General features: G+C 55.7%; 1 protein-coding gene across 5 annotated transcripts in view; it reads right to left on the reverse strand.

The window, feature by feature from the left end:
* LOC128818627 (plasma membrane calcium-transporting ATPase 4-like) overlaps window positions 1-19,458 on the reverse strand; it is a 55,905-nt gene that overhangs the window by 1,107 nt on the left and 35,340 nt on the right. For 2 of the 5 annotated variants that reach the window (XM_053998148.1, XM_053998147.1), the window contains 14 exons: window positions 18,231-18,392; window positions 17,198-17,412; window positions 16,881-17,123; window positions 15,637-15,878; window positions 14,672-14,906; window positions 13,739-13,918; window positions 13,035-13,122; window positions 12,828-12,934; window positions 11,115-11,306; window positions 10,068-10,281; window positions 9,001-9,212; window positions 7,514-7,621; window positions 6,387-6,569; window positions 4,382-4,574 (listed from right to left, as the gene is read on the reverse strand). In XM_053998148.1, coding sequence (XP_053854123.1) covers window positions 4,382-4,574; window positions 6,387-6,569; window positions 7,514-7,621; window positions 9,001-9,212; window positions 10,068-10,281; window positions 11,115-11,306; window positions 12,828-12,934; window positions 13,035-13,122; window positions 13,739-13,918; window positions 14,672-14,906; window positions 15,637-15,878; window positions 16,881-17,123; window positions 17,198-17,412; window positions 18,231-18,392 — 2,574 coding nt within the window. The remainder of the gene's footprint in view (window positions 1-4,381; window positions 4,575-6,386; window positions 6,570-7,513; window positions 7,622-9,000; window positions 9,213-10,067; window positions 10,282-11,114; window positions 11,307-12,827; window positions 12,935-13,034; window positions 13,123-13,738; window positions 13,919-14,671; window positions 14,907-15,636; window positions 15,879-16,880; window positions 17,124-17,197; window positions 17,413-18,230; window positions 18,393-19,458) is intronic. The other 3 variants (XM_053998146.1, XM_053998145.1, XM_053998149.1) reach the window with 2 other exon arrangements.

Here is a 19,458-nt window from a genome sequence, read left to right on the forward strand (position 1 = left end):
ACCTGCAGGAGACACCCAGTGGTTTCCAAAGGCGGTTCCACTGGCCTGGAAAGACGGGAATTTGATGGAGCTGGCAGCCAATTCAGATTCTGTTGGGTATTCTGAAGGAATTCCAGCCACACACACCATCCTGGGAAAGCCCTGGGGCAGCTCAAGCAGGAGATCCAGAGCAGCAGGGAATGGCTCTGCCACCTCCAGTGCACTGCGAGGCAGAGCTCTGGCAACACACCTGGATGGTGGCTGCTCCCTCCAGATCCTCTGGAATTCCAGCCTCAAGCCCTTCCAGCTCTCAGATTTTGGCTCAGGTGGGTGACAAGTGTCACATCCCAGCTCTGCTGGGCCTCCAGGGAAGCAACAGAAGCCTCGGCTCTGTGGAGCAGAGCTGGTGTGGGACCAGATCTCCTCTCCCACACCCCTGGAGATTTGTCCAGCACCCCTGGAAGCAGCGGGGAAGGCTCCCTGGAGCAATTTCAGCCGTGTGCTGTGCTCAGTCTCCAGCTTTGCTCCTCCTCAGCTGCCTCCACCCGCTCCCCACCCCTGAGGAACATCCCCTGCCTGCTCCCACGGTGTCCCCGGGGGCTGAAACTGCAGCACAAACAGGAGGAGATCCACAGATCCCACAAAAGGGATTCCCTGTGGGAATCCTCCCTGCTGAGGGAGTGAAGGGGGAACGATGCAGAAATCCCCTTGGTGGTGAGGGAAATGAGGAGCTGTGGGTGTTCCGTGGGCTGCAGGTGTGAGGGGGAGCAGGGAGCTCACCCCAAATCCTGGTGAGATGGGCTGGGCTAAGCTGTCCCTTTATTTGAACTGTCCCTATATTTAAACTGTCCCTTTACTTAAACTATCTCTTTATTTAAACTGTCCCTTTACTTAAACTATTCCTTTATTTAAACTGTCCCTGTACTTAAACTGTCCCTGTACTTAAACTGTCCCTGGGTGTGGCACCCCTCCAGGTGGGAATTCACCCCCCCAGCACAGCCAAAAACCTCCTGAGGATCTTTGATCCCACAAGACCAGAGCAGGGAATTCCTTCCTTGTGCCTGGAACCCTGCAGTTCTCCCTGTCCCCTCTCACCAGGGATGCCCTTCCCGGTGTGTTTTGCACCTGGCTCGGGATCAGGAGGAATTTCCTGGCATGGGCTTGGCCCCAGGAGCTCCTGCACAGGGAGCAGGGCACACACCTGAGCTGGAGCACAGACACCGAGGGCATGAGCCTGGAGCACCACTGGCCTGAAAAAATGGGAATTTGAGGCAGCTGGGAACCAATTCAGAGCTGGATTTGTGCACTGATGACCTTGGATCAATTCAGGTGAACGCACAGGACAAGGGACACCACCGGGGCCACCTCAGACTGATCATCTGTCACATCAGCAACGACTTGAGAACAGCAAATCCTGAGTCCTAAAACATCAGCTGAATCAAGGAGAACGAATCAAACCAAGCCAAGGAGAGCCAGGGACTGCCAGAGCCACGAGGAGGTGGCCAAGGAGAGCCCAGGGACTGCCAGAGCCACGAGGAGGTGGCCAAGGAGAGCCCAGGGACTGCCAGAGCCACGAGGAGGTGGCCAAGGAGAGCCCAGGGCATTTCAGAGCCACGAGGAGGTGGCCAAGGAGAGCCCAGGGCATTTCAGAGCCACGAGGAGGTGGCCAAGGAGAGCCCAGGGCATTTCAGAGCCACGAGGAGGTGGCCAAGGAGAGCCCAGGGCATTTCAGAGCCACAAGGAGGTGGCCAAGGAGAGCCCAGGGACTGCCAGAGCCACGAGGAGGTGGCATCTACAAGCTCAGATTTAGGAGCAGCTCCACAGAAGCCTCCCCCTCTCCTATGTGGGACCAGGAGATCTCCTCTCCCAAGGAATCACCTCCAGAGCTCTGGAGATTTGTCCAGCACTGCCAGGAGCAGCAGGGAAGGCTCCTTGGAGCAATTCCAGGGAATCTGTGCTCAGTCTCCTGCTGAGCCCCCTCAAGGAGCTCCTGCTGCAGCTTCCCTCAGATTTTCCTCCCTTCTCCATCACCTGCTGCGAGATGAATTCAGCTGTTCCCTCTCAAAGGAAGGGAACAGGGAGGAAATGTGTTCTGAATGAGGCAGGCAGCGCCAGCAAAGCCCAATTCCAGCCTGGAGCTGCCCCTCCCTCCCTCCCACGGCCCAGCTCCCGCCTCCTCTCCACCTGGAAGCTTCAAATGCAACCTCCAGGCTTGGAATTGATTCCCGTGAAACGTGAAACCTCCACGTGCTGGGGGGAATTACATCCCGTGCCCCTGGCTCTGCCCAGCTCCCTCAGCCCAGGGCAGAATTCCCGGCGGGGGCAGCTCGGCCCTGCCAAAACCTGAACATCAATTCCAGGAGGGACACAGCAAGTCCAGCCCTGGAAAAACTCATCCACGGGAGAGGGACACCACGGATCTGCGTGGAGGGAAGAGGGGATTTGGAGAGAGAGAAGCAGCAGAGGGAAACAAGAGAAATCCAGGCAAGAAAACAGCAGGAAATTTGGAGACCTGGGTTAGCTCCTGGTGAAATTTGCACGAGCTATCCAAGTTTTCTATTCCCTCGCTACAAAATGGGGAAAACGTGGATCCACAGACTGCAAAAAAAGCTGCATTTTGGTCTCATTCCCACCCCCCTCAAACCCTCTGCTCTGAGCCCCTCTAAGCAGATTTTATTCCATCAGAAAACCCTGGAGGTTTTCCCAGATGCAGGCAGGAGCAGGAGGCAGCTGTGCTGCTCCAGAATCACTGGGGTTAAACTCAATCAGCTGCCAGCCTCAGAGTCAGCTAAACAGAGAGAAAACAAAATTATCCCCAATTCTCTCTCCTCCCCCACAGTGCATAAACAGCGGAGCCTGAAAGCTCTCCAGAAAGTCACCGAGGGTATTTCTCTAATCAGAGGAGAACAGGGATAAGTGACTGTGCAATAAAAAAGCCAATTATCCAGCAGAGACACATTCCCTGCTCCCAGCCTGCAGACAGAATCCACGGCCACGTGCTCACCAGCCCCAACACCGAACACTCAGAGGGGTTCTACATCAGACAGGGCCTTTTTTGGGGGGGTCTGGAAACCCAGGATCCAGCATTCCCATTGGTATCCAGCAGGAATGTGGCTTCCGTGCCCATTTCCATGCACAGTTGTGTGTCTGCACACCCTGAGATCCAGCACGTACAGAGCAGACCACAATGAACAGAGACAGAGCCCTGCAACAGACAGGGCCTTTTTTTTTTTGGAGTCTGAAAACCCAGTGCCAGATCCAGGACCCAGCATTCCCATTGGGATCCAGCAGGAATTGTGTTCCATGCCCCTTTTCCATGCAGAGCAGTGTCTGCACACCCTGGGATCCAGCATGTGCAGAGCAGCCTGTGATGAACAGAGACAGAGCCCTGCACCAGACAGGGCCTTTTTTTTTGGGTCTGAAAACCCAGTGCCAGATCCAGGACCCAGAATTCCCACTGGGATCCAGCAGGAATTGTGTGTTCCATGCCCATTTCCATGCACAGTTGTGTGTCTGCACACCCTGAGATCCAGCACGTACAGAGCAGACCACAATGAACAGAGAGAGCCCTGCACCAGACAGGGCTTTTTTTTTTTTTGGGTCTGAAAACCCAGTGCCAGATCCAGGACCCAGCATTCCCAGACCCAGCAGGAATTGTGTGCTCCATGCCCCTTTTCCATGCAGAGCAGTGTCTGCACACCCTGGGATCCAGAGTGTGCAGAGCAAGGTGGGCACTGGGGATCCTCTGGCTGCCCTGGGCACCAGCAGAGCCCCAGGGATGTCCCCAGGGCAGCACAGGGATGTCCCCAGGCCGTGCAAGTCCCCAGGTGGGGACAGAGAGGGGGACAGCAGCCCCGAGGTGTCACCAGCTGAGCCACGGGCAGCGCTGTCCACAGGCAGCACCCACGGCAGGAGCAAATCCTGCCCAGCCAGCCCTGGGGACAGTCCCAGTGACCACTCTGCCTCCAGAAGATTTTAAGCAACTCCTCTGCCCATCCCTGGCGTGTCCCAGGGCCGGGCAGTGGGAAGAACCAGCAGGATTTGGGCTCAGCCTTGCCCTTCTCCCAGCAATGCTCGTGAACTCGGGTTTTTTTGAGCAAGAACTGCCAATTTTTGCCCACCCTCAGGAGGGTGGACTCAAACACCAGCCCTGCAAAGGAGAAGAAGAGGTAAAACTGGAGGAAGCAACAAGGAACTGGGGGGGGAAAGGACCAGAAAGGTTCATAACTTTGTTAACAGCATTAAAAAACTGGGGTTTTGAAGGGTTTCCCGCCCCATCCTTCAGGTTTGGGACTGAGTGTGTGAGTCAAGGCTGAGAGGGAGAGAGAACAGGCTGGGTTAGGGGGGTGCAGGTGCTCTCTGTGGTTATTAAAGTCATGCATTGTAATAGACCATCACTCACTGCCCGCAGGAGGAGATGCAGCAGCAGCAGCAACAGCAGAAGTGGTGGGAGTGGAATTGACGGAGGAAAGAGCTACATGGGTTGGGCTAGAAACATTTTTTACATCGTGGTGCTGGCTCACGATGGAAGGCTGTCTCCTGAGGGCTCCCTGCAAAGAGGAGGCGCCGGTCTGGAATGTGTAAACTACGTCCATCTGCAAAGAACCAGAGAGTGAGATAGCGACACCCGGCCAGGGACAGGGACAGGGGACAGGGACAGGGGACAGGGGAGGGCGGGCAGACACACAGCAAGGAAGGAGGAGGATGGAGAGGCGAGGAAGAGGAGGAGGAAGGAGGAAAGAGCCCCAAATCCCACCCCACGCTCCCCGAAGCCCACGTGGGGTTTTTGCTGGTGGTGTTGGGGCGGAGCAGAGAGAGCGTCCGCCCTTCCCAGGGGAGCCAGAGCAGCAGGGTGGATCCCCCCCACCAGGAAAAGGGCTGTGGTGGGAGGCAGTGGCAGAGGAAACACCTGGGGTTATCCTGAAAATCTGCAGGAGGAGCAGAGAGAGACAGAGAGGGTGGGCAGAGGTGCGAGTGGGCGGCTGGTGGAGAAGGGCTCCTGCTACCTCAGCCCTGTGGGGCTGCTTTGGGGACACTCCACGGGCTCCCCACGGCTCCTCTGGCAGCAGGAGACGTTCCAGCCCCTCTCCCAGGCCTCAGGGCTGCTGGGGATGCGGCACGGTTGCCCTGTGGATGTGTCCCCAAGGCTGGAGGAACTGAGCAGCACCTGGGGGCCACCCAAATCCTGGGTGATGCCAGCCCTGCGGCACCTTCCGGACACCTCCTGCAGCCCCAGCTCTGGCTGTGCAGGTGTTTCACACACGGCTCCGCTCCTGCCCCACTCCGATGTCCCTCTTCTCCCCTGGCCTGGGGGGAAGAGCCCTGTGCCCTTTTCAGACACCCCGAGTGGCGACAGGAGCCCCCCACAGTGCTCAGAGGTTGGACCCTAAAGAGGCTCCAGGACGTTTCTCACGAGCTCCTCTCAGCTCCAGCACAGGGAAACACCCGGGAAGCTCCAGGCTCGGCCCCAGGGGCACCTGTGGCTCTGCAGCCCTTCAGAGCTCCCAGATTTCCAGCACACCTGCACCACTTCCAGAAGATCCTGGAAGCTCCCAGCATGTTCCTCATGTGAGTGAAGCACTGGTTACCCCCACAAAGAGCCCGGCTGCCCCTCGGGGCTCACAGCCGGCCGGGAACCGAGGCTGAGCGTCACCTTGAAGCCATCGAGGTGACACCGTGGAGGTGGCAGCTCCCAGAGAAGGGAAGTTAACTCTGCCCCAGCCCCTGTCCCCGTTTGTTTGTCACAGGGACAGTGGAGGAACAAAGGTGACCCAGCAGCTCTGCTCAGGGACACCAGGACTTCCCTCCATGGGACAGCTCTGCCCTGGCCTCCAGGAGAAGTGAGGGGCTCGGAGCTCTCCCTGCTTGTTGGGAGCAAAAACCCACCCTTTTGGGGTGGGGAAAAAGGAAAAAAATCAGGGAAAGCAGTCAGGGAAAACCAAGTGATATAAAAAGAAGACCGAGAGATTTTCTCCCCTCGTGTGCCATGGGGCTGAGCTCCGGGGAGCTGGCACAGAGGGGTGGCACACGGAGCCACAGCAGGGAGGCTCTGCTGCTGGCAGAGATCCCTGCTGGGCACATTCCCACTGGGAACAGCATCCCAGCAGCCAGCAAAGCACGGCAGAGCCTCCGTGCACCCCTCACAGCCTCCTGTGCTGCAGAGGTGACCATCGGTGGCACGTCCAGCCTCCTGCTGACCAGCAGCACAGCGTCTGCAGCAGAACTGCCTCCCCCCACCCCCAGCTGCCCCAAAATCCAGGTTATCCTGACTCCCTGGAAAGGCACAGGTGGAAGCCTGGCCCGGGAGGCGATGGCATCGGCGAGCAGCAGCTTTCACCCCTGCAGGGGGAGAGAGAGGAGGAGACACAGCAGGCAGAGCCCCCCCGGCCCCGCTGCCCCCCCAGTACCTGGGTCTGGATCCTGTTGAGCCCCCGGAACCACAGGATCTGCCCCCGCCGCAGCTCCATCTCCGCGTGGTCGATCTCGTCCACGTCCTCGGGCAGCTCCTCCTCGGGGATCTCCTCCTTGGTGATGCCGTGCCCGGCTTCCTTCAGGAACTTCAGGTGGCTCGTGGGGACGGTGCAGATCAGCTGGGGACGTTCAGGGACACAGCAGTGACTTAGCCTGAGGTCGTGGTGAGGCCTCAGCGTTTAGGTTTTGTGTTTTTCAGATTCTGTGTGGGGCTGGGCTTGGTATTAAGTCTTGGTAAGCTCTCTTCACAGAGTAGGGAGACAAAACAATTCCTGCTCTATGATCCAAATTTCAAATGATCAAAATCTCAGGCCCAAAAGCATTAACAGTGTGGACTGAAGAGAGAAAAACAAGCAGGATGGGACTGCATGGGCTAAAGCTGGAATTGGACAATTAACTCCAAGATGCAAATGAACCAGAACTTATAAAAGTCAGAGACCCCGTGACCGGTTGTGCATTTTGTGACCATTTGGGTCCATCTTGGGACCATTCTGGGTCCATCTTGGGTTCATTTTGTGGCCATTTTGGGTCCACCTTGGGTTCATTTTGTGGCCATTTGGGTCCCTCTTGGGTTCATTTTGGGACCATTTTGGGTTCATTTTGTGACCATTTTGGGTCCACCTTGGGTTCATTTTGGGACCATTTTGGGAACATCTTGGGTTCATTTTGGTTCAACTCGGGTGCAGCCCTGGCTGGGCTCTTGTGCTGCCCAAGGTGGGTCCATTGAGGAGATCCTTTGAATAACTCCCTGCTTTATTCCTTAGCCCTGTCCAGCCTCTGCTCTAGCTCAGCCTTCTCAAGGCAGCAGTTCCAGTGCCACCAGCCCGGGGGAGCTGCCAGGACCCAGTGGGAGCACTGGGAATGTCCCTGTCACTGCTGGCCGTGTCCCTCTGCAGCAGGAGGAGACTGAGGAGGGGACCAGAGACCTCCTCTCCTGCTGCTGGGCTGGGGTGGGGCATCAGCCCCTTCCTAAACACCTTCCTAAGGAGCTGCCCTGCAGAAAAACCAGGGAGAACAAGGGCAGGGAGGGACAGATGGGGCAGGATTTTGGGATTGGCATTACCTGGCCCCACAGGAGCTCTCCCACTCCGATGAAAATGCACCAGAACCACTGGCTCAGGGTGAGCCCGGAGCAGCTGAAGGGCTTCCCACCAAACTCCACGATGATGATCTGCAGCACACGAGACAAGAGTCACACCCTGGGCATGGAAAGGTCCCCTTGGGCCACACTTTTCCCTCTCTGCTGGGATTACAAGAGGAGCAAGGACTTCACATCCAGGCTGGGAATTTTAGGAGCGAGGACCTCACTCACTTTCAGGCTGGGAATTTTGTGTAACACCAGAGAGGTGCAAAGACCTCTCATCCAGACTGGAAAATTTATGGGACACCAGAAAAGAGCAGGGACCTCACATCCACGCTGGGAACTTTATGAAACACATCCCAAAATACTCAAGACCCCAAATCCTGAAATCCCAGGATGTTTTGGGCTGCAAGGGATTTAAAGGCCACCCAGATCCATGCACAGGGACACCTTCCACCAGCTCAGGTCACTCTGAGCTCCACCCAACCCAGCCTTGAGCACTTCTAGGGTGCCTTCCCAGGCCTTGCTCCGAGAAGTTTTGAGAAAGCTCAGAGAAAGAATTAAAACCATCCTGCAGCTGGTGTTTTGAAGGTGGTGTTTACTCGTACGAGGTGCAAGAAGGGTGTTGTTCCTAATTAGGCCATGGTGTGAGGGGTGTTGATTAAGGGGTGTTGATTAAGGACCAGTGAGGTCCGACTTTCTCGGAATTGTCCATAAAAGATTGTGTGGTTTCTAATAAACTTGCTTTTTGCCTTCTGAGAACTTGAAGTCTACGTCGCTTTATTAATACAACAGCGACGCCCTGGCAACCCTTCAGACAGGATAAAAAAAGCACCAAACCAGAGTTTTCCACCATAGAGGAATTCCCAAAGCCTGATCCAGCACATTGCCTGCAATTGGGGTGAAAAACTGTGAGGAAAACCAAATCCTGGGGCTCCCATGGCTCTCCTGGATCCAGGAGAGACACCAGGACAGGGCAGGTCCCTGCTCTGGCACCTCCAAGGAATTCCCAACTGTAGATATTCTCAGTTCAGCCAGAGAGAAAAAGAGAAAGATTTCTGCCAGGCTACGCCTGGGAAGAAGTCCCAGAGGAATATAAACAATCTGTTCTCTTGCTTTCCACTCATATTGTTTATAGATCTGTTCTACCACACTGACCCAAGTCCAGTGTGAAATGTTTTTACTCTAGGACCAATGGAATGAATGTTCACGATGTTCTCTATGAAAGAGAGAGGTGCTTTTGAATAAAGGCTCATTCTTTACCTTCTGAAGATGGAGTCTCTTCATTCCCATCCCTGCCTCAACAGCAACACCCAACCCCTTGCTCAGACCCAAACCCAACACCCTACAAAAATTCCTTTTTGGGTTTTTAGTCCATCCCACAGATTTGGACAAGCGTTCCCATGGTGTGGAAGCAATCCCAGTGGAATAACCCCCGGAGCAAAGGAAACCCCCCAGGCTGGGGTCACCTGGGCCAGGAAGGTGCCCAGCACCACGGTGCAGAAGATGGGGTTGCGGTAGATGGCCTCGAAGACGTTCCTCTCGCCGTGGATCTTGCGGGCGTTGATCTCGTTGAAGAGCTGCATCATCACGAAGGTGTTGAAGACGATGGTGTAGTGCTCCGTGGGGGGAGAGTGCAGGGGCGCGTTCCGGCCGCTGTCGATGTCGAAAAACTTCTCCCCTGAGCAGAGAAAAGGGGTTTGGGGAAGGGAAGATTTCTCTTCTTCCCTTTTTCCTTTTTTCCCTTTCTTTTTCCCTTTCCTTTTCCTTTTTTCCCTTTCCCTTTCTTTTTCTGTTTTGCTTTTGCCTTTCCTTTTCTCCTTCCCCTTTTCTTTTCCGTTTTCCCTTTCCTTTTCTCCATTCCCTTTTTCTCTTACCTTTTCCTTTTCCCCTTTCCCTTTCCTTTTCTCCTCTTCCCTTTCTTTTTCCTTTTTTCTCTTTCCTTTTTCCCTTTCCTTCTCCTTTTCTCCTTTCCCTTTTCCCCTTTCCCTTTCCTTTTCTCCTCTTCCCTTTCTTTTTCCTTTTTTCTCTTTCCTTTTCCCCTTTCCTTCTCCTTTTCTCCTTTCCCTTTTCCCCTTTCCCTTTCCTTTTCTCCTCTTCCCTTTCTTTTTCCTTTTTTCTCTTTCCTTTTTCCATTTCCTTCTCCTTTTCTCCTTTCCCTTTTCCCCTTTCCCTTTCCTTTTCTTCTCTTCCCTTTCTTTTTCCTTTTTTCTCTTTCCTTTTTCCCTTTCCTTCTCCTTTTCTCCTTTCCCTTTTCCCCTTTCCCTTTCCTTTTCCCCTCTTCCCTTCCCTTTCCTTTCCTTTTTTCCCTTTCCTTTTCCCCTCTTCCCTTTCCTTTTTTCCCTTTCCTTTTCATCTCTTCCCTTTCCTTTCCTTTTTTCCCTTCCCTTTTCCCCCCTGCCCCTTCCTTTTCCCCATTTCCTTTTCCCCTTTCCCTTTACTTTTCCTCTTTCCCCTTTCCCTTTCCTTCACCTTTTTCCCCTTCCCTTCCCCCGTTTCCCCTCCCGGCCAGGCCGCGCTGGCGCTGCGCCCTCACCGGCGAAGAGCAGGGTGAAGATGATGGTGAGCTGGTAGACGGCGTGGCCCAGGATGTTTTTCATCATGGTGCGGGAGATGAGCGGCTTGTTGCGCCCGTAGGGTTTGCGCAGCAGCAGCGACTCCGACGGCGGCTCCGTGGCCAGCGCCAGCGAGGCGAACGTGTCCATGATCAGGTTCACCCACAGCATCTGCACGGCCTTCAGGGGGGAGTCCTGTGGGGGGAGAACAGTCACACCACCAAAATAAACCTTTCTTCCCTCTTTGTTTCGCTCTCCTCCTGAAGAGAACTCCAAAATCTCTTCAAAACTCCAAAAACTCTTGGGTACTCAACACCTTCCTAAAACATTCCCAAGTATTTCTCCTTTGCTCCATGGCCTTCAAGGGAGAGTCCTGAGGAGGGAGAACAGTCACACCACCAAAATAAACCTTTCTTCCCTCTTTGTTTTGCTCTCCTCCTGAAAACCTCTCAAAAATCACTCTTGGGTACTCAACACCTTCCTAAAACATTCCCAAGAATTTCTCCTTTGCTCCATGGCCTTCAAGGGAGAGTCCTGAGGAGGGAGAACAGTCACACCACCAAAATAAACCTTTCTTCCCTCTTTGTTTCATTCTCCTCCTGAAGAGAGCTCCAAAATAACTCTTGGGTATTTAACACCTTCTGAAAACATCTCCAAATATTTCTCCTTTGCTCCAAGCTCTCTGCACAGTCTTTAGGGGAGAGTCCTGCAGGTAGAGACTGGGAGAACATGTCAACACGACCAAAATAAACCTTTCTTCCCTCTTTGTTTCACTCTCCTCCCAAAGAGAGCTCCAAAATCACTCTTGGGTATTTAACACCTTCCGAAAACATCCCCAATTATTTCTCCTTTGCTCCAAGCTCCCCGCACGTGACCAAAATAAACCTTTTTTTTTCCCTCTCTTTGTCTCCCTCTCCTCCTGAAAACCTCTCCAGAATTGCTCTGGGGTGTTTAAAACACTCCCCAAGACATTCCTTCTTTTCTCTGAGACCCCCCGCAGTGTCCCACCCATACCCAGGTGAGCTCACCTGGGTGATGCAGGCGCCGGTGAAGGCCACGATGACGGCCACCACGTTGACGGTGAGCTGGAACTGCAGGAACTTGGAGATGCTGTCGTAGACGTTGCGGCCCCACATGACGGCCTTGACGATGCTGGTGAAGTTGTCATCGGTCAGGATGATGTCCGAGGCCTCCTTGGCCACGTCCGTGCCCGCGATGCCCTTGGGGACAAAGCTGGGGGTGAGTGACGGTGCCAGGGACGTTCCCAGCAGGAAAAGCCCCTGGAGCCAGTGCCAATCTCTGCTCCAGAGCCTTCAAGGACAGGCTCTGAGGTAGCCCAGCTTTCCCAGACAGAGCCACGGTGCAGAAAAGCTGGGAAACAGCTGGGAAACAGCCAGGAAATAACCAGGAAAATGACAGGAAAATGACAGGAAATCAGACAGGAAAACAGACAGGAAAATGCCAGAAAACTGACAGGAAACAGTTGGGAAACAGACGGGAAACAGTTGGGAAACAGACAGAAAACTGACAGGAAAACAGACAGAAAACTGACAGGAAAACAGCCAGGAAACAGCCAGAAAACAGCCAGAAAAGAGCCAGGAAAATGCCAGGAAAATTCCAGGAAAATGCCAGGAAACAGATGGAAAACTGACAGGAAACCTGAAAGGAAAACTGAAAGGAAAACTGAAAGGAAACAGCTGGAAAAAAGCTGGAAATCTGCTGGAAAACAGCTGGGAAAATGCTGGGAAACAGATGGAAAATGGCCAGAAAACAAGCTGGGAAAACAGCTGGGAAACAGCTGGAAAACAGACGGGAAAACAGCTGGAAAACAGCTGGAAAACAGCTCCCTCCTCATGCCAGGGATTGGCTCCATTCTGGGCTGGGCATCTCTGCTGGGAGCCCAAAGGAGAGAGAGCTCAGCCCGGAGGTTTCTGCCCCAGCCCCGGGCTGAGAAGGGCCCCACAGCTTCCCAAAAATCCCCAAAAATCCCCAAAAATCCCCGGCAGAGCAGCAGGCCGGGCTGCGCTTCCCGGAGCCGGCACAGCGAGGCGCTCGCCCCGCAGGAATTCCATGCAGGAATTTCATGCAGGAATTCCAAGCCGTGCCCATAACGAGCCCATTCCTGGCATTTTCCCAGATTCCCCAGATCCCAATCCCACCTCAAAGGGGAAATCCCTGCCCGTTGCAGTGCATGGGGTTTAGGGGAACAGCCTTCCCTGCTCCTGGAATTGTGTTTGGATGTCCAGCACATTCCTAAAAACATTTCCCAAAAGTCTCTCATTTGCTCAAAGCTCCCTGTGCAGCCTCCCCCCACCCAGCTCCTGCTCACGTCCCTAAAATTAATCCACAGGGAACCTGTTAAAAACAACAGGTTTATTTCTCTGCTCCTTTCAGACAGGATAAAAAAGCACCAAACCAGAGTTTTCCACCATAAATAAATTCCCAAAGCCTGATCCAGCACATTGCCTGCAATTGGGGTGAGAAACTGCGAGGAAAACCAAATCCTGGGGCTCCCACGGCTCTCCTGGATCCAGGAGAGACACCAGGACAGGGCAGGTCCCTGCTCTGGCACCTCCAAGGAATTCCCAACCCCTTGCTCAGACCCAAACCCAACATCCTAAGAAAATTCCTTTTTGGGTTTTTAGTCCATCCCATAGATTTGGAAAAGGGTTTCCATGGTCTGGAAGCAATCCCAGTGGAATAACCCATGGAGCAAAGGAAACCCCCCGGGCTGGCCCTACCATGGCAAAGCCAACGTCTGCCTTCTTCAGGGCTGGGCCGTCGTTGGTCCCGTCCCCCGTCACAGCCACCACCTGCCTCTGGTCACCCACGGTGCTGTCGATGATTCCTGCGATGGAAACGAGAAATTGAACCCCAAGGGAAGGATCCCAGCCTGGATCAGGCTGGGAAAACGCCAGGGAGGAGCCCCTGGGGAGGGCAGTGCCCACCTTTCACCAGGGTGTGCTTGTCCGTGGGCGAGGAGCGCGCCAGCACCCGCAGCTTGGGCCAGATCTTGTCCAGCTGCTCCTGCTCCACCTGCAGGACCAGGAAAGGGGAAGTGATTCCCCCCCAGGAATCTTCTGTCCCACCAGAGAGCAAATCCCAACTGGGACGGGACAGTGGCTTCACCCCAAACACTGCTGAGCACCCCAGCAGCTTCCTGATCCAAGGAAATGAGGAAAACCCAGCAGGATTTGGGAAATTCAGCAGGATTTGGGAAATTCAGCAGGACTAGGAAAACCCAGCACGACTTGGGAAACCCATTAGTATTTGGGAAACCCCTCAGGATTTGGGAAATCCAGCAGGATCTGGAAAACCCAGCAGGATCTGGAAAACCCAGCAGGATCTGGAAAATCCAGGAGGATTCAGCAAACCCATCAGGATTCTGAAAACCCATCAGGATTTGAGAAACCTCTGAGGATTTGGGAAACCCAGCAGGATTCTGAAAACCCATCAGGATTTGAGAAACCTCTGAGGATTTGGGAAACCCAGCAGGATCTGGGAAACCCAGCAGGATTCGGGAAACCCATCAGGATTCGGGAAACCCATCAGGATTTGGGAAACCCCTCAGGATTTGGGAAACCCCTCAGGATTTGGGGCTTTGTGCTGCTGCAGAAGCCTCCCTGCCCCGTGCAGAGCAGAGCTCTCCCACCTCTCCCTTCTCGTTGCGGATGAGCCGGTTGAACTCCTTCCCCTCCAGGCACAGGAAGTCCTCCCCGGGCAGCAGGATGCCACACTTGGTGGCGATGGCACGGGCAGTGTTGATGTTGTCCCCTGTCACCATGCGGACGGTGATGCCCGCGCGCTGGCACTTCAGGATGGCATCGGGCACCTGGGGACAGGGACAGGCTTGGCACTGGGAACGCCGGGAGCGAGGCAGCTCCTCGTCCCTAAAAGGATCTGGAAAGGGCTCTGGAGGGGTGTGGGAGCTGCATCTGCCACCCCAAGGGGAAGGGACCTCGCTGCCACCTGGCTGTCACCTGGCTGCCACCTCCCTGGGTGCCAAGGCATGGCCAGGCTGTCCATAAAAGCAGGAATTTCATCCTCTCCCACCCCTCTAATGGGTTTATCCACCAGGGAGCAGTGGGGGAAGAGAGGAAATTGGAGTGAGCAATGAGCAAATCGAATCAGGAGCCTCCAGAGCCGCTGCAGCCAGGGGATCTGTAATGCAATTCCCAGATTTCCAGATCCCTGAACATCTCATCAGGGAGCAGGGGAGCAGCGGGGAGAGCTCCAAACTGCATCCAGAGGCAGGAACAGGGGGATTATTGCATTAGCCCAGCACACAGCTCAGAGGGAAAACCAGCTCCAGGAGCCCAGGGATTCTTCCTGGCTGTTTCCATCCACGTTTGGCGCAGCCTGGAGCAGCACAGACCCCAAGGATTGGGAATTTTGGGTGGGAACACGCTGCCATGGCGTTGTTTAGTCCAAAAAATGGGAGAGAAATGCCCACAGCAGGGAGCTGGGGGCACAGCAGGGATGGGCACAGAGGAGCTGCTGGAATTCCTGAGGGGATCACGGCCCTGAGCAGCAGGAAAAGGGCCGGGAAGAGCACAGGACAGGGGGCTCAGGTGGGATTTGGTACCTCGGGCCGTACGGGATCCTCGATCCCCACCACAGCGATGCAGGTCAGGTCAGACAGGATCTCGTTCTCGCTGTCCCAGTCGGGCTCCGCGTCCGCAGGGAAATCCCGGAATGCCAGGCAGATGGTCCTGAGCCCGTGGCAGGCCATGGGCTCGATCACCTTCTTCACCATCTCGTCCCTGTCCTTCACCTTGAACACCCGCGGCTCGCCGTTCTTGTCCAGGATCTTGGTGCACCTGAGGGGACCGGGAGGTGAGGCAGTGTCACGTTCCTGGCACCCCATCCACAAAAAAGGGGCTGTTCCTTTTTCACAGCCCCCTCCAGATTTCCTAAATCCACCCAAAAACCACTCAGCACATTAGCACATTCCTGGCACCCCCTTTACACAAAGGGGCCATCCCTTTTTCACAGCCCCCTCCAGATTACCTAAACCTACCCAAAAAACACTCGGCACATTCCCCACACCCCATCCACAAAAGTTGCACATTCCCATTCCACAACTCCCTCCAACTTTTCCAAACCCACCCAAAAACCACTCGGCACATTCCTGTCACCCAATTTCCAAAAGGGGTACATTCCCATTCCACAAGTCCCTCCAACTTTCCCAAACCCACCCAAAAACCACTTGACACATTCCTGACACCCCATCTACAAAAAGGGACTATCCCTTTCTCAGAGCCCCCTCCAACTTTCCCAAACCCACCCAAAAACCACTCGGCATATTCCTGGCACCCCATCTACAAAAAGGGGCACATTCCCTTTCTCACGGCCCCCTCCATCTTTCCCAAACCCGCCCAAAAACCATTCCTGGCACCCCGTCTGGACATCCCCCTTTCCCTCCAGCTTCCCCAAACCCACCCAAACCCCACCGGGCACCTCCCAACACCCACCCCCCATCCCCCCTTGGCCCGTGGGGCAGCCAGACCCCATCGATCCCCCCGGGCTGGTAAATCCAGCAGGATTTACTTGCGCAGGATGATCTCGGAGGCGCCCTTGCTGTACATGCGGAAGCCGCCGCCGCTGTTCCTCAGCACGGTGCTCATGGACTTGCGCACGGAGTTGAAGGTGTAGACCTTGTAGAGCTTCTCCTCGGGCACCTCGTTGCGCACGGCCTGGTAGTCCTGCTTCAGGTCCAGCACGAAGCCCAGCAGGGCACACTCGGTCTTGTTGCCCACCTGGCGGGGCAGCCCTCCCTCCTTCTCCGGTGGCTGCAAAAAGGATGGAGAAGCGATGCCAACCCGGGCATGGAGCAGGATGGCGTGGCAAGAACATTTCTTTCTCTCTCAGGATTTTTCATAGAGGAGCACAGAGGAAAGAAAGAGAGAACAATTTCTATTTCTGCTCCTTGTTTTTCCCACGTGGAATGTGTTTGGAGAATTGTTTCCCTGGGGTGATTGCTTGGTTGGAGTCTGGTGAGGATTGTTTGAGCCTGGTGGCCAATCCAACCCACCTGTGGCTGGGCTCTCAGAGAGGGCCACGAGTTGTAGTTAGTTAGAGATGGTAGTTAGAACATTGTAGTTTTAGTATCTCCTTTGAATAGTATATTAATGTATTATAGTAGTTATAATAAAGAAATCATTCAGCCTCCTGAACTGGAGTCAGACATCAGCACTTCCTCCCACTGGGTTCACCTGCATTTACAATAGGATGGAGTGATGGATGGAGTGATGCCTTAAGTTTTAGCTTTCATATTTTCCAGACTCTGCGCTGCATTAATAAATAACTCTGAACTGCACAAGTTCTCCTCACAGCTCAGGCACACAGAACAATCCTTTTCCAGCCCCACAGCCAAGGACACCGCTGCAGCTTCAGCCCCAAAAAGTGCAAACAGCAGGGAATGGAGCAGAGCAACCTGGGAGGATGGGACTGCTCCACCTGGAGCTGGAATTGGACAATGAACCCCAACATGGAAATGGACCAGAACTTATAGAAGTGTCAAAACTTGTGACTCTGAGTCCATCTTGGGTGGAGCCATGGTCAGGTTCTTGTACTGCCCAAGGTGTATCCTTGAAGATTCACCTTGGGCAGGTAGGAAGGGGACAAGGTGAGGGGACATCGGGGACAGGGACAGCCCTTCCCCAGCAGCTCTGGGGTCACTGTCACAATATTTTAATAAATCCCTACTTTATTCCTTTAACTCTGTCCAGCCTCTGTTCTAGGCACCCTCTCAAGGCATCAGGACACCACCAAGCTCTGGTGCTGCAGCTCACCAGGATTTTGGAGGTGTAGGCAGAGTTGATGGCCACGCCGTGGACGATGAGGTCCAGGATTTTGGGCAGGATGGCCTCGGGGTCGGGGATCTGGCGGTAGTGGGTGTCCCCCACGTAGGCCTGCACCACGGTCATGCGGTTCATGGTCAGCGTGCCCGTCTTGTCCGAGCAGATGGCCGTGGCGTTGCCCATGGTCTCGCACGCGTCCAGGTGCCTCACCAGGTTGTTGTCCTTCATCATTTTCTGCAAGCACCCAGAAGGTCAGGGCTGACCTCACCCCAGTCACCCCCGTCTCCCTCCTCAGCCCCAGGCCTCACCTTGACGGAGTAGGCCAGCGAGATGGTGACGGCCAGCGGGAGCCCCTCGGGCACGGCCACCACCAGCACGGTGACGCCGATGATGAAGAACTTGACGAAGTACTGGATGTAGATGGGGGTGCACTCGGCCAGCCAGGGCCGCTTCTGCACCCCGAAGGTGTCGATGACGAAGTAGAGCACCAAGATGATGACGGTGATGGCCGACATGATCAGCCCTGGGGACGAGGACGAGGTGAGGGGACACAGGGGACAGGGTCAGCCCTTCCCCACCAGCTCTGGGGACACTGGGGACAGGGACAGCCCTTCCCCACCAGCTCTGGGGACACTGGGGACAGGGACAGCCCTTCCCCACCAGCTCTGGGGACACTGGGGACAAGCACAGCCCTTCCCCACCAACGCTGGGGTCACTGGGGACAGGGACAGCCCCTCCTCACCAGCTCTGGGGACACTGGGGATGGGGACAAGGATGAGGTGAAGGGACACAGGACAGGGACAGCCCTTCCCCACCAACGCTGGGGTCACTGGGGACAGGGACAGCCCTTCCCCACCAGCTCTGGGGACAATGGGGACAGGGACAGCCCTTCCCCACCAGCTCTGGGGACACTGGGGACAGGGACAGCCCTTCCCCACCAGCTCTGGGGACACTGGGGACAGGGACAGCCCTTCCCCACCAGCTCTGGGGACACTGAGGACAAGCACAGCCCTTCCCCACCAACGCTGGGGTCACTGGGGACAGGGACAGCCCCTCCTCACCAGCTCTGGGGACACTGGGGATGGGGACAAGGATGAGGTGAAGGGACACAGGACAGGGACAGCCCTTCCTCACCAGCTCTGGGGTCGCTGGGGACAGGGACAGCCCTAACCCAGCAGCTCTGGGGTCACTGGGGACAGGGACAGCCCCTCCTCACCAGCTCTGGGGTCGCTGGGGACAGGGACAGCCCTTCCCCACCAGCTCTGGGGACAATGGGGACAGGGACAGCCCTAACCCAGCAGCTCTGGGGTCACTGTCACTGTCAGTGTCACTGTCACTCACCTGCCTTCCCGATCTGCACCGCCAGGCGCGTGAGCTTCCCCTGCAGCACCGACTTCTCCTTCTTGGGCACCTTCACCTTCTTCTTCTCCTTCTCCTCGTTCTCCACCCCCTCCTGGCTCTTCAGGGGCTGGATCTCTAAGGCCACACCATCCTGAGTTTTAGCTACAGCCCGGGGGGCAAAACAAGACACCACGTGTGAACAGGAGAGACCCAGGCCAGCCTGGAGGACACCACTGAGGAGGATGGTGGTGGCAGAGAGAGAGAGAGAGAGAAATCCAGGACAAGAACCACTCCCGACCACACACGCGTCCGAGCACATGGAAGCTCCGTGTCCAGGGCCCTGCCACCTCTCTCCGGGGTGGTTTTCTGTCATCTACCCCCTGCCCACGGATAAGGGATCCTCAGAGGTGACTCTGCAAGAGACCCTCTAGGCCAGATTTTGGGGTCTCTTCCGGCCTCTAAGCCTGCGGAGGACTGGGAGCGCTTTGGGATGAGCCCAGAGATGCTCCAGTGCCCCCAGTCCCTCGATGAGTGCCCCCAGTTCCCCCGGTGCCACCTCTGCAGTGCCCTGTGGGCAGCCCAGCGGGAACCGCTCGCCAGGGAAGCGACTGAGGGGGTGAGATGGAGGGGAGGGTTAGAGATTGGGATGGAGACTGAAGAGCAGGGAGCCAGGAATCCTCCAATCCCAGCCTGGAGCCATCCACCACGCCTCTGGGACCCGAGAGAGCCCGGCTTCCCGTTCCTAAAACTGGGCTAATCCAGCTGGAAGGCTGCCCAGGGGAAACCCAAGCCTGGATGCTTTGGAGAGGGATGGGCAGCCCAGCAGAGGCTCCTCCTGAGCTGCTGGAGCTGGAGGAGCAGCAGAACATCCCGGGACCTGTCCCCTCCTGGGCTGGAGGCCACCCCGGAGCAGCTCCAGAGAGGAACCTCCACGGTGACAAGAGACCTGACACGGACACAACAAAGCACCCGGACACACCTGACGGCAAGGAGGGCAACTCAAACTGCTGAGAGAGGGAGAAACAGAGAGAGAGAGAGAGAGAGGGGTGGAGAGAGAGGTGCAGAAATGGGGCTTCCTCCACAGCCTGCAAAGAACAGGGTGAGAAACACTGGCGAGGAGACGCTCACGGAGTCGAGGCCATGGCAGGACAGGGTGCAAGCGTCCCGTGGGCCACGCCCTGGGGGAGATCTCATCCCAGGAGTGCCAGGAGGGCACCTCCAGCTCCAC

The sequence above is a fragment of the Vidua macroura genome, chromosome 24 (assembly GCF_024509145.1).
Source record: "Vidua macroura isolate BioBank_ID:100142 chromosome 24, ASM2450914v1, whole genome shotgun sequence".
Lineage (NCBI taxonomy): Eukaryota > Metazoa > Chordata > Aves > Passeriformes > Viduidae > Vidua > Vidua macroura.